The sequence below is a fragment of the Pyxicephalus adspersus genome, chromosome 1 (genome assembly GCF_032062135.1).
Source record: "Pyxicephalus adspersus chromosome 1, UCB_Pads_2.0, whole genome shotgun sequence".
NCBI lineage: Eukaryota > Metazoa > Chordata > Amphibia > Anura > Pyxicephalidae > Pyxicephalus > Pyxicephalus adspersus.
Genome location: NC_092858.1, coordinates 1 through 13,856, shown reverse-complemented (window position 1 = coordinate 13,856; position 13,856 = coordinate 1). Strand labels below are relative to the sequence as shown.

The window sequence follows — 13,856 nt, the reverse complement described above, 5'->3', positions numbered from 1 at the left end:
ATGCCAGGATGTATATCAGGTGATGGAATATCACCACTTGATGTTAGGATATATACTAGATGTAAGGATCTATATCAGATGCCAGGATGTACAGTATATCAGATGCTGGGATATGTAGGGTGTGAGGATGTAAATAATGTATTAGGATGTATATCTGATATTGGGATGTTTATCAGGTGTGATGATGTATATCAGGTGTTGGGATGTATATTTGATGTTGGCATGTATATCTCATGTTGGAATGTATATTAGGTGTTGAGATGTATAATAGGTGTTGGGATTTATATCTGATGTTGGGATGTATAATAGGTGTTGGGATTTATATCTGATGTTGGGATGTATAATAGGTGTTGGGATTTATATCTGATGTTGGGATGTATAATAGGTGTTGGGATTTATATCTGATGTTGGGATGTATAATAGGTGTTGGGATTTATATCGGGTGTCAGGATGTATATCAGGTGTTTGGAAATATATCAGGTGTCGGGGTGTATATCAGGTGTTGGGATGTATGTGAGATGTTGCGATGTATGTCAGATGTCGTGATGTATGTCAGATGTCGTGATGTATGTCAGATGTCTGGATGTATGTCAGGTGTTGGGATGTATATCAGGTGTCAAGATGTATATCAGGTGTCAAGATGTATATCAGGTGTCAAGATGTATATTAGGTGTTGGGATGTATATTAGGTGTTGGGACGTCCATCAGGTGTTGGGATGTCTGTCAGGTGTGGGGATGTATATCTGATGTTGAGATGTATATCTGATGTTGGGATGTATAATAGGTGTTGGGATTTATATCAGGTGTCAGGATGTATATCAGGTGTCAGGATGTATGTCAGGTGTCGGGGTGTATATCAGGTATCGGGATGTAAGATGTCGGGATGTATGTCAGGTGTCAGGATGTATGTCAGGTGTCTGTCAGGATGTATGTCAGGTGTCGGGGTGTATATCAGGTATCGGGATGTAAGATGTCGGGATGTATGTCAGGTGTCAGGATGTATGTCAGGTGTCGGGATGTATGTCAGGTGTCGGGATGTATGTCAGGTGTTGGGATGTATGTCAGGTGTCGGGATGTATGTCAGATGTTGGGATGTATTTCAGGTGTCAAGATGTATATCAGGTGTTGGGATGTATATCTGATGTTGGGATGTATTTCAGGTGTTTCGGATGTATATCAGGTGTTGGGATGTATATTAGGTGTCGGGATGTCTGTAAGGTGTGGGGATGTGTGTCAGGTGTCAAGATGTATATCAGGTGTAGGGATTTATATCAAATGTTGAGATATATATAAGGTGATGCATATTAGAAGTTGAGATATCTACCAGGTACAAAATTGTTACCATGAATATGGGATGTTAGGGTGTATATATTGTGTCTATGCCCCTGATGCAACCTAGATCCCCTAATAACCAAGTAGTAAAACAGAGATGATAACAGTCCCTTGAGTTTGTACCATCATACATGGGTCAGCAATAGTTCTATTTTTATTTATTTCCTGACAGATTGTGTTCATGTTTTTTGTCAAAAGAATGTACCTTCCTATAATATGGTTTCCATAGATAAATATATGAAACCTACAATTACACAACAATGAATATGTTTAAAATGGTGTGACCTTTAGGGTCAATTTTACTGTAATAACAACCCTGAATGACAGGGCTCCAGAGACAGAAATATAAAAAAATCCTTTTTCATGCAGTTTGCAGCATAATGGTATTATAGGCAGATAGACAATCCTAATATATGTGCCAGTATGGCAAGTCCACTGTTCAGTAAATTATTGTGGGTGTTCTGTCTTCTGTTCTCTGTGGCTGGTGGCATAAAACAGAACTGAGTTAGTTTTAAATCAGGTTTATGGACAGCAATGACAGATGTAGAAATATTTGAAAAGGGCTAAAGCAGTTCAAAGTTGATTCTGAGTCCTGTTGTGGTTCATCTACACTGGTTTCAGAATGTATTCAAACCACCTTCACTTTTTTGTTATGTTGCAGCCGGCTCCTACAATCACTTAAATTCTTTTTTTCTCCTTATTTTACACTTAGTACTAGTGTTGGTGTTCAAATTCAAGCTATCCCTATATTCGACCCAAAAATGGTGGTTCGAATTCAGGAAGACCTGACCCAAAAATTTAGCCAGAAATTTTCAGTCACAGCTGATTGCAGTTCTTCCATTTAGCTGTGACTGCAGATTAACTGCTGTTCCCTATGTGTTCTTGGATGGAGATTCTCTCTCCAAGAACACATACTACACTTACGCTAGGGCTGCAAAAGCAATCAGGGTAGCGGAGCTGACAGCTAATTGCTTTTGCAGTTCCACACAGTCCAGAAAAAAAATATCCCCCCGCATAGATTTTAATGCTTTTTGAATTTGGCGTTCGATCACCCGAAAAAAATCGGGCTATTCAATCGAATAGCTGCCGAATCAAACACTTAGTACCCCATACTGAAAACATAATTTAAGCAAATTTTAAATCTTAAAAAAAACCCCTGAAATATCACATTTACATAAGTATTCAGACCCTGTACTTAGTTGAATTAGCTTTGGAAGCAATTACAGCCTCAAGATTTTGGGTTTGAGGCAACAGCTTTGCACACTTGGATTGGGGGATTTTCTTCTACCTTGCAAATCCTCTCAAGGTCAGTTGGTTTGGATGGGCATCATTAATAATAAACAGTATTTATATACTGCCAACATATTACACAGCACTGAACAATAAATAGAGGTTGCAAATGACAGACATATACAAATCATGAAATAAGAGGCGAGGAACCTGCTCAGAAGAGCTTACAATCTAAGAGGATGGGGATGTAGCACACAATAGGAGGGGGGGGATATGGATTGGTGGGTGAGCAGTGAGGGTTTAAGAGACATAAAATGGGTCGACCGCTAAGATGGTATTTTTTATCAGGTAAGAAAGGTAAGTGGGACAGTCCCTGGAGGGATTTAAAGGCAAAGCACATGAGCTTAAATTTGATTCTAAGGTAAATGGAAGCCAATGTGGAGAATTGCAAAGAGTGGTGGGATAAAAGGAGTGGTGGGAAGGATGGATCTAGACTTCTCCATGTGTTCTCTAATTTAGCTGTGTGACATGGCAAAACGAGACATCTTTGAGGGAAGGTATATTTCTCCACGTTTCCTCTTCTATGGGAGAGATTACCCAGAAACATGTCTGCTGGGATTCCAGACCTGGGTTTACATGTCACTCAGAGGTGTTTTGATCCAGGCCAGAGTTTGGGTTTGTCTGGCCTTAAATTACTGCACAGCTGTGAGCAGAAGGTAAAAGGGGAAGGAGAGGAAGGAAGGTCTCTCTGACCTGGGGCACAGGGACGCTGACTGTGAGAGCCATTGTTGTACCACATGGGAGTAAAGGTTACTGGAACGGCTGTGTTGAGTTGGCTGGGTTAGCCACCAACTGATAGAGAGGAATCTCTTTGCTGTATAGTTAGTGCCTGACTGGCTAGGATTTATTTTGGTTTGTTTTATCTTATGCAACCTTTTAATAATACTGACTGTGGGTCAGTTTCAAACCTATGTACTGTCTCCAGTGGGCTTCATCCACCTCTCCTTCAGCCTGAGAGTACCTCTTACCCCAGAAAAGGTAATCCCACAAGGGTGGTATACCACACCTGTTATATTAAATGTTTCCTCATTTTAGATTGTCGCCTTTGTTTTGTTGGTCATCAAGTTGTTATAATGACAATTTTATAATTCAGAAATTGTAATAGATTTCTATCTAACAATGGATGACTTATGTAAAGAGAGGAGCATATTCCAGGCTGCTACTACTGATGATAATAGAAAACATGAATAATGTTGTCTGTGCAGATTTCTTACCTGAATTGAAAGGACAGCGTCTTGATTTACACTTCCTCTCTGAAAAATAAAATGTCAGTAGTGAAATGTAGTAGCAAATACTTTTATAAATGTATCATATCTATTAGCTACACTGAGTACTTATTTTATTTGAAATGGCAAAAAACCTTTCTGTGAGTAAGAGCTTAAAGTAGAACTAAACTTTTATACTTAAAACTTGTGATCAGGCATGTCCTTTATTGCAAGAAGGACAGGCAATATCCCTTCTGCAATAAAATACACTTAAGTGCATCATCAATTTTTTTTTTTTAAAAATACACTCACCTGTTCCTGTTTTGTTGTGGCCGTCGCCATTTTCTACTTCGTTCTCATCTTGACTGGCCTGACCCGAATAGTGTAACTCCAATGCATGTGTGTGAGAGTTTATTCAGTGTGTCCTGCAGAAGATTAAAGTAATAATGAACTTGCCCGATCACAGATTTTTTGGCAGAACTATAGTTCCGCTTTAACAAATAAATAGATTTTATAAAAAAGACATGAGATGTTCTTTAAAGTGGAACTAACTGGAAAATAAAAAATCAAACATACCTCACAATTCCCCAGACCCCTCGATTGTGCTGGAGCTTTCCCTGATCAGGCCCCGTGCTGTCCTGGAATTCTCCTTTGTCCCAGTGCAAATGGAGTGTCAGGTGTCGCCATCTTTGGTCGCCTTCTTCCTCCTTCTGGGTACATCACCTGAGCTCGCACTGCACAGGTGTGAGATCAGCTGAGGTAGTTGGCATTTCTTTCCACTTAGTGAAGGAAAATGCCCATGAGCAAGCGCAGAAGGAGCAGCCAAGAGCCTCCTGGGATGTGTGATGTAGGTATCCTGGGAGGTGCTTCAGGGTGTTGCAGTTAAAAAAAAAAAATATATATATTTTTACTTTATATAAAATAGTTGTCTACCCTTTTATGTTAAGTAAAAATTTGAATTTAGGTCCACTTTAAGCAACTTTTCTTTTATAAGTTCACTTACTCCAATTGTGCAAAGTTAGGTATATTGAGGTCTATGTGCTAATTTAATATTATGAACAACAGCTGAGCCTGTATATGTAGCTATTTTAACAGTAATACAACAGGCTTTAAACAGTAATTCAATATTACACTTCTACAGTCTATTGCTTTATTTTTCCACAACATTGGACCCAGTTTGGGTTAAAGAAGGTGTCTATAAAATCAATGTGTGGCACAAAAGTCAGAAGAGAAGGGTTTTAAATAAAACATAGACATTAACATGGTAAAACAAACCTTCACATTGCAAGCCAATTACAGTACAAAAGCATTTCAAAATCTGGAAATATTGGGGTTACCTTTGGCCAGCTCACAGTTGTAAATACTTGACTTCTCAAGTGACTTCAAAGTGATTAAATTCCTGTTTCCTTCTTTAGAGAAATTTGTCACCTTAAATTTCTCAAAAGGTGGTATGAGTACTTCATCCTCGCCTGGAAAAAAAGAGAAGTTCCTGATGCTGACTCCATAGCAGGTATAGATGTTGAAGAAGGTGTCCTCGCCAAACTGAAGGGTATTCTGGTCATTCATGGAAGAAGAAGTGAACTGCCCAAAGCGGATGGGAGTTTGACTCTCTGCCTTAAATCTGACTCCTCGTATCCCTCTGAAAACCTTATGACAAGCAGGAGTCTCCACTACATCCAACAGCAGAAGAGCTTTGGTCAGGTAATAGTGTAGAACCTTAAAGTTGAAGTTTCTCAAGTAATATTCTTTGGACTTTCCAGCCTGTCTCACACCTTCATTAAAGATCTTATGAAGAGGTCCATTAATGGTGTATGCCAGCAGTGCAATGGCATATTCATCCTTAAAGCCTTTGGGTAAAAATGTTTGTCTCTTCTTCTCTTTCTCCCATTTAAATGTTGCTGTGTCCCAGGCATCAGCAAACTCTTTATTCATGGCATATTCAGTCTGAAAAAGCTGAGGAATTTCAGCCTCCATGATATCCCCACATCCCTTATACTGATCATCAAATGAAGAACGTGCCATATCTAGAAAGGACTCTTTAGCTGAAAAAATATCACGTTTTGAAGTTTGCCTTCCATCCACCTGATTAAAGTATAGAAATATGGTTATTATTATAAGGTCTTTGCTACATATTATCAACACCAGATCTTTTTTTTTTTATATTGTTTCTTATTTGATGTATCATATAAACAGGGTACCAAGAGTAAAACCCAATACAAATATACATGAAATAGGTTGACACAATAGGGTTGTCACAGAAAAGCAAAATTCATAAAATTAATTACAGAAGAAAATCTAGGGAAATGTAAGTTCAAAAAATAAGAGCACAAAAATATTGGATGGAACAAAGTGGCGAATTTGCTTTGGGTTGTGTACCGTGGGATTGTTAAGGAGAGGCCTGTAAATGTACCAGGATGAAAAGATTAAATTTTTTTTCTGTTTAATAAGAATGAGAAGCCTATCCAAAAATGCTCAGCTCTGGGTTTCTTGTCCATAGAGGCCTCTACCCAGTCCAGTCCAAACCCAAGCATTGAATTATGACCCAATACCCGGGGGGGTCAGGATAGATCTATTTCTGTAAAATAGATTGTTTTGGCAACCAAAGAAACAATAAGTACATACCTAAATTGTTAAATTATCTATTGAGACAAATCTGACTACATTTTTGGATTCTGGGTTCCATGATAGAAAACTCACATTATACAAATGTGCTACCTTTTGAAATGTAGGTTTGGACTTTGGGTTAGAGTAGATAAGGGCTTGATTTATTTCACTTGGTACCGTTGTAGAGAGGGAACTGTACTGAATTGTGGTGGATATTTTGTTCAATCATTTTACAGGTAATATTCTACAATCCTTCCAATCTACATGCACAGAACATAAAAACACATGCTATGACACACCTGTATGAGAAGGATGAAGATCACATCTGACATCAGGATTACAATGTGAGTGGAACACACCAAAGGGCTGACTGCCATCTTTACCCCCTGTAATAAAGGGACAGAAGAGACACAGGTGACACCCAAACCCAAAGGTCAATTTAAATCTCATGACAGAAGCATTCCAGTCTAATTAAAGTACAGGAGAAAGGATTCCATGACCACATTCAACCAATCACCAATATTACCTTCATCTCTTCAGATATATTAGTGCAATATGTAACTCTCACAGCCTATATGTGTCCGCTGGAACATCAGGAGTAAAATAATCAGATATAGGGCAGGACCACAGTGATTGCTATCCTCACATTTACAATGCTGTAAATAAATCATTTTTAAGATGAATTGTGATTTAAATCTGTGAGTGGACATAAAATGGACCTGTCAACAGATATATCCATGATCTGTAATGTGTCTGTGTAACACTTCCAGGCACTGTATATATATGACAGACTGCAGTGGACAGTAAATTGAACATAGAACAGCCTATTTGTTATTCAATAATACAGCAAGATAAAGAAAGACAATTCCTGCATCAGCTTGCTGGGATATGTAGTTCTTCACCAGCCTAAAGAGTGGAGTACTGGAAGCGTACCTGTCCTCGGCCTGTAGTTCTATTCCTCTGGTTGTGTGCGACAGGCCAGCTCCTTCCACTGCCTACAAATATAACAAGAGGTTCTGTTCTTATTATAGACTGACATGGACAACTGCAAAAAAGTCAACAGCGCCTGTTTATCACACACTGCCAATATTATGTGAGCATTGAATGCTGGGATCCCAATGTGTGCAGGATATCACATTACAGAGGAACTAAAATAATATTGGATCCACCTATTTGTACTAATAGCTTTACATTTGTAGATTGACTAATGTAATACATGACTGGAAGACATATAGTTTGTTCTGTGTATAATAAACTGAAATTTGTTAAAATAAAATATTATTTTCACCTTTGTCATCCTATGTTACCTCTCTGGTCTCTTACAGCATCTATACAGCCACTTTCTGTTTAATAAAGTGATAACTGCATGACATTTTCCTGGTCATAAGGCTGCCACCAGACATCACTTTGCATCTACCCTAGTGTGAAAATATGATCTAGGGATGGTCAGGAGATTTTTTATTGTTTGTTGTATGCGTTAAAGTTTTAGGCTTGCAGTTGTTGCAGAGGGGAGGCGGGGTGTCAGGGATATAAGTGGGAAATGATTAAATACTTAAAAAGATTGAAATATTGCTAAATGTGCTAAATTTCTATGTAAATCATCATTCCTTTTTGCTTAAAAAAAAAACAAACTGTTTTCCCATCCCAGTTCATAACACCTCAATCTGCAGAATATGAGCGAACAAACTAGCATTCTAGGTGTGGGCACTGCCAGATGACCTACAATTTGCTATTAATATTGGTCAAATCAGTCTTTGTATATTGGTGTAGAAAAAGACGTCAGCCTACAGGAGCTTTCACCAAGAACACCTTTGCTCGTAGAGACAATTTCTGATGGAATGATCCCTTCTGGAAGATCAGCTATTCTGAATGACAAATGGACATTATAGGCAGCAATCTGGACTGATCCGACCTTCACGTGATTATATTTCACTTTTCTAGATATTATCCCCAACAGATCACCACAAGACACTGCCTTCCCTTATAAGCACCTCAATCACAGTATTTTGTTGCAGTGATTTGGGATTTACAGCAACACCTTACATGTTTGGATTGCTAGGTTTTAGAACAATATAAATGGCACCAAAATGCACCTTGCTGATACAGTAGATGTGCATTGCTCTGCACTGCCAGAAGTGGTAGATGTGTTGGAACTTTAGGTAACGCATTTAAAATAATAGTTTACTATAATCTGTAAATATGTTAAAGCATGAAGTAATGTGAAAGGATAAAATGCACCACAAAAAGTGACCTACAACGCTGAAATCACATGCTTATCCTTTCACATGCGGCTCTTGAGCCTCCTTGCTGTGGCTCCCTTCCCTATTTACCACAGCCGGCGTTAATACTTCCACCCCCTGGGTAAGGGGACAATGCAATGCATACGGAGGAAAGGGATTTCCCTTCAGGGGCATTCCTGATGGGGCGAGGAGCCATCAGCGCGCGACTCAAGAGAGTCCTTCGCTAATAGGAAACCCGTGTTCCCGGGTGCTTACATGTGGGACACGGGACTAGATACAAAAGCAGTAGCAGAGAGCCAGGAAAAAAGAAGTAAAGTAAGTTATTTAAACTAATGATGCATAATTTATCAGATGATTAATATATGATTAGTAACTAATCATATATTATTCATCTGATAAAATATTATCACACAGTATTTATATAGTGCCATCATATTACATAGCGCTGTACAAAGTCCATAGTCATGTCATTAACTGTCCCTCAAAGGGGCTCACAATCTAATATCCCTACCATAGTCATCTATCATTAGCACAGTCTAAGGTGAATTTTTGGGAGAAGCCAATTAACTTAAATGCATGTTTTGGAATGTGGGAGGAAACTGAAGTACCCGGAGGAAACCCACGCAAACACGGAGAGAACCTGCAAACTCCATGCAAATAGTGTCCTGGCCGAGATTCCAACCCGGGACCCAGCACTGCAAAGGCCGGAGTGCTAACCACTGAGCTATTGATCTTGGGATAATGAATCATGATAAACAAAAATTTAAATAAATAAGTATATTATCATATAAATTGGATAATTTGATCATGATCACAGTGATTTTTTAAAAAAAAAACATTTCCTTTTAAACAAAATTAGTATTTTCTTATCATTAGGTATATTATTGCACAAAGCACCTATAAAGTCCCATTCCAAGAAAAAAATGTTTTGAACCTGTTCTAATAACGGTTATTTATTTATTTAAGTTTTATTTATATATTATTTAATTTTTTATTTTTTTAATTTGAACTCCTTAAGGGTAATATGATGAGGATTCAGTGTTAGTTTAATAACCATAAAGGGTGGTGAGAGTGTGCCATCTAGTGGTTAGATACTAGGATTGATGATGTGTATTGTCAGAGAGCGTCCTCTGGTAGTTGGATACAGGGATTGCCAGTGTTTGTTGTGAAAGAGCTCTCTCTAGTGGTTGAATTGCCAAAGTTACAAAACTATATTGTGAGAAGACACCCACTAGTGGTTAAATGCCAGTATTGTGGAAGGTGTGCTTTGTGGAAGAGCGCCCTCTGATGTGGAAGAAAAGAAAGTCAGCAAACAGGAAGTGGGAGGCAGAGATCACTGTGCCTGAAAAGAATCCCGGCTTCAGGTAAGAGAAAGAGCAGCTCAGGAGCATGAGATCAGGTTAGTAACATCACAAATGTGGGCATATAATTCTTATTGTAATATAAATGTGGGTGTATAGTTACTATGCCGACATACCCAGAACTCCACTAAAATGTAAGGTTGTTAGCCTTTTTGTGATAGAAATGTAGTTAGTATGTTTCTGACAATATTGTGGTGGTTATTTTTGAGGTCACTGACAGCATTGTTTAGGTTATTATTGCGGTCATTGTCACCATGCATGGGGCTTATCCCACTTTCAATTTAGTGCTGCATTTTGGTAAAGGGTCCAAAAAATGCAGCAGGAATTAAATTTTCAGCTGTGGCGGTATGTGACAAGGCACTAACTGTGGGTTATACCTGTTGGGGTTAGGGGTTGTAGTTTTAGAGAAAAGGGTTTAGGGTTGGGGGTTAGGGGGTTAGAGGATAGGGTTAGGGGGTTGGGGTTAGGGGTTAGAGTTTAGGGTTAGGGGTTAGGGTTAGGGGGTTAGGGTTAGGGGGTTAGGTGGTTAGGGTGTTAGGGTTAGGGGTTAGGGTTTAGGGTTAGGGTATGGATAGGGTTAGAGGTTAGGGGTTAGAGTTAGGAGGGTAGGGTTAGGGGTTAGGGATAGGGTTAGGGGTTTTTCCAACGAGAAAAATTGCAGGTGTGTATGCAGCTTTAGAGCTATGACTAGGTGTGATATTGGGGATAACATTCATTCCTGATCTCCCCTTTAACTATATATCAAATTGTCTTCTTTTAAAATGTCTTTGTTTGAAAATTGTCTCTCAACAGACCAGGGTGATAAATTTCCCCTTATCAGATATTTCTGTATCTGACAACCAGCATCCTTCCAGACACATTGTAAAAGATGGAGAGTTGTGTCTGCAAGTGTCATAAAACTCAGATAATGCTAGCAGGGTGGCCCCTGATTGAGCTGTATTCTCAAACCCATTTATTAATAATCTTTATATTGCCACTATACCATTCTGTATAAAGTAGTAGCTAGTTAAGGGGAGCATTTTGAGACCAAGAACTATTCTCCTAGGCCTCATGAAAGCCTGGAAACCATAGTTAGCCTGTTCTGGTGAACCATAAGTCCCAGACATGCCTGGTTTGGTCTCTGTGATGTCGTTATTTTGTTGTATTAGTCCCACTTCTGTGGTTTGCATAGAAAAAGCTATGTAAGCCCAGCAGAGGGAGCTGTCACTGATACCATCTTGTTGCTAAGGACAACGGCACTGACACATTGAGCACTGCAGAGAGCCCTGTGATTGCTGAGACATCCCTGTGTGGAGTGGCAGCGCGTGACACAGAGTTTTAAAGAAGCAGAATCATAACTGCGGTTGTCAAGGGTAACGGTGTGTGCTTCTGTCCAAGCACGTAGTGGCAGTCTACCTGTGATGGGCAAGGGGTAACAGAGTGGTAACCTTGCCCCGTGGCGGCCCCTCTCAGCTTGCGGTACGTGGGCTGTTGCTGAGGGTGCTGGAAAGTCAGGGTGCGGGCTGAGAGGCCGTCCTTCACACTAGGGGCATGCTGGGTGCTGGGGATTACACCCTAATGAGCCATTTTCTTAGTATATTTTCTTGTTTTCTCATTTACTAATTAGGACTTTATCTTTTCTATCCAGTGCCCCTAGATAAATACAGCACAGGCTAGAAAATAGTGACATGACATCAACAATGTAGCTGATTGGCAGATTTGTCTATATGGCATTTTATAAATGGTTCTTCTTAAAATTAGATTTCTGGTGTCTAAGCATTTTATTGTTTATTAGGATGGCCTGGTCACTCGCTATCTGCAAATTGACTGTGAGTGGAAATACTACAACCTGTCAACACTCAGCGACCGACCCTCAGCTTATGGTGAGTAACCAGCTTAGCAGTTAGATGCATGCTTATCAGGGGGGGAAATTGGACCAGGATTTTATTGTGCAAGTGTCAAGGCCATCGAGTTCAACCATAAAGGAAATAAACATACTAGAAAACCTTTATACTATAGACAGAAACCTGTATGCACAGGTAATACTGAGGAAGGAAAAAGAAAGTAAAAAAGCCTTCATTAATCATGGTTTGCCCATCCAGCGGGTATTTACCTGCTTCTGACATCATTTACATATTACTGCGGGACGATCTGTCTCATTAGTGGGTAAGATGGTTTTCCAGCAATTGTTAGGCTGCTTTAAGGGCCTAATTTCTTTCTCTTGTTCTCCTCGTCTTTTAAATCAGTTGTGGCTTGTGTTTTACTTCAAGTTTCCATTCCAAGAATTTCTAGTGAAGATCTTACAATCTTCTGATCAATATAAAGGATTCCATCTACTGGCTCTATGCTTTCCTTTCATTTGGATCGGTCATTTTTTCTCGGCACTCCTCCCAATGGTTCTTCCAAGCTTTGTACTTGAAAGTTCCCTATCTATTGAATTTCCTTTCATTCCACCAAATCCCAGTCACCTAAAAATTCTGATTGTCCACTCTCCATACCTATTGTAAGGAACTTACCTGTCCTGCGAGCCCGCGGCGTCCCTGGGGATCCCAGCCGCAGAGGGAGACGCCGCTGTAGCAGGCAGCATGGCCGAGGCTGCTGCCCTGCTCACAGCGTGTCTCTCTCTGCAGGCGGAGGGATCCATCCTGGCCAAATTACTGTTCAGCCAGGCGGCATCCCTTGCAATCTCTATGGACGTGATTACAGAAAGTCCTGTTCTCAGCACTCGTTTGGATGTGCAAAGTAGTGCACATCCTAGGGGTGCTGTGGGAAGAGCTTTGGGGGGTCTGGGGAAATTTGGGCAACGTTTTTTGTGCGGTGTTTTTGCACTTTTTTTCCAAGCACCAATATGTTTTTGTTTAGCGGATCAGCCTTGCTAAGGTGACGTAACTCCCATGCAGGTGCACAGAAATTCATCAATCCTTGGCACAACAAGGGAGGGCAAGAATGCCCTAGGGGAGATTTATGGTAATCATGACAGCATGCCATGGATATCTGTGAGATATGGCAGAAAAACTGTGTAAAAGGTACTGTCATGGTACTCACAGGCGGGTGGCAGACCCTCAGTGTCATCAGCGCATTTGGGAGGGGCATGATTGGGGTGCAGAGTCTATCATGTGACCTACCGCCAGAGTGAGTGCTAACCCAATTTACCACTTTCACCAGGAGATAGAAAGTTATCTGCACAAGATCCTAGTCCTCTGAGACAAAGGATTAGAAGAGGGTTAGAAGGGTCACCTGGTGCAGATCAGGAGCTGGACCAGGAATCATTTACCATGAAAGACATGTAAGTGGTACTTCCATGTAAGGCTTTTCCAACCTCAGTCATTGTTTCCAGATTAAGCGTTCCAGCCAAATGAGCAGCAGCATAATATAAAGTCACATATGGTAAACCTAATCCTCTCCTGAATTTAATTAGCTAGAGAATACGAGATTAAAGTCTAACCTGTCCACCAATCCTGCAGCAAATATTTTAGGATATAGCAAAATGGTCATCTGGGATGTTCCCCTAGATTGGTCGTAGTATTCCTAAAATGTGGTCCAACTAAACATTTAGCCTATTTTTGTTAGCAGTGAAATCAATTTGCTAAAATGACTGCTCTGATTCCTATTTGGCACCTTTAAGTGGCAATGGATAAGTAAATAGTTGTATACACATTTTTTCATCCTTTATTCAACTCTTATGACAGGTAATGTTGTATCCAGAAGAGGTGATTCTAGTAGAGAGGGGTTAGGCAGGACATCAGACATTGCCCCTGATTCATCAAGCAGAATCGGATTATCGGTCGCGCATTCGTATTAGCGATCCGGAATCGTACGCGGTTGCGCTATTCAGCAACGGAAAA

At 40.0% G+C, this 13,856-nt stretch overlaps 1 protein-coding gene across 1 annotated transcript; it reads right to left on the bottom strand.

The window, feature by feature from the left end:
- Positions 1-1,475: 1,475 nt before the first annotated feature.
- Positions 1,476-7,450, bottom strand: ART1 (ADP-ribosyltransferase 1). The gene is made up of 5 exons (XM_072399886.1): positions 7,365-7,450; positions 6,731-6,817; positions 5,165-5,909; positions 3,837-3,875; positions 1,476-1,813 (listed from the first exon to the last, which is right to left on the bottom strand). Exons 2-5 carry the CDS (start codon positions 6,806-6,808, stop codon positions 1,719-1,721), a joined length of 957 nt encoding a protein of 318 aa, XP_072255987.1. The 5' UTR covers positions 6,809-6,817; positions 7,365-7,450; the 3' UTR covers positions 1,476-1,718.
- Between the last annotated feature and the right edge of the window lie 6,406 nt (positions 7,451-13,856).

Coding starts and splice junctions, on each gene's coding strand:
- ART1 (XM_072399886.1), bottom strand. CDS start 6,808: ATGGCAGTCAGCCCTTTGGTGTGTTCCACTCACATTGTAATCCTGATG. Junction 3,876..5,164: donor CAACTGTGAGCTGGCCAAAG/GTAACCCCAATA, acceptor TTTATTTTTCAG/AGAGGAAGTGTAAATCAAGA. Junction 1,814..3,836: donor ACGCTGTCCTTTCAATTCAG/GTAAGAAATCTG, acceptor TTATGCCACCAG/CCACAGAGAACAGAAGACAG.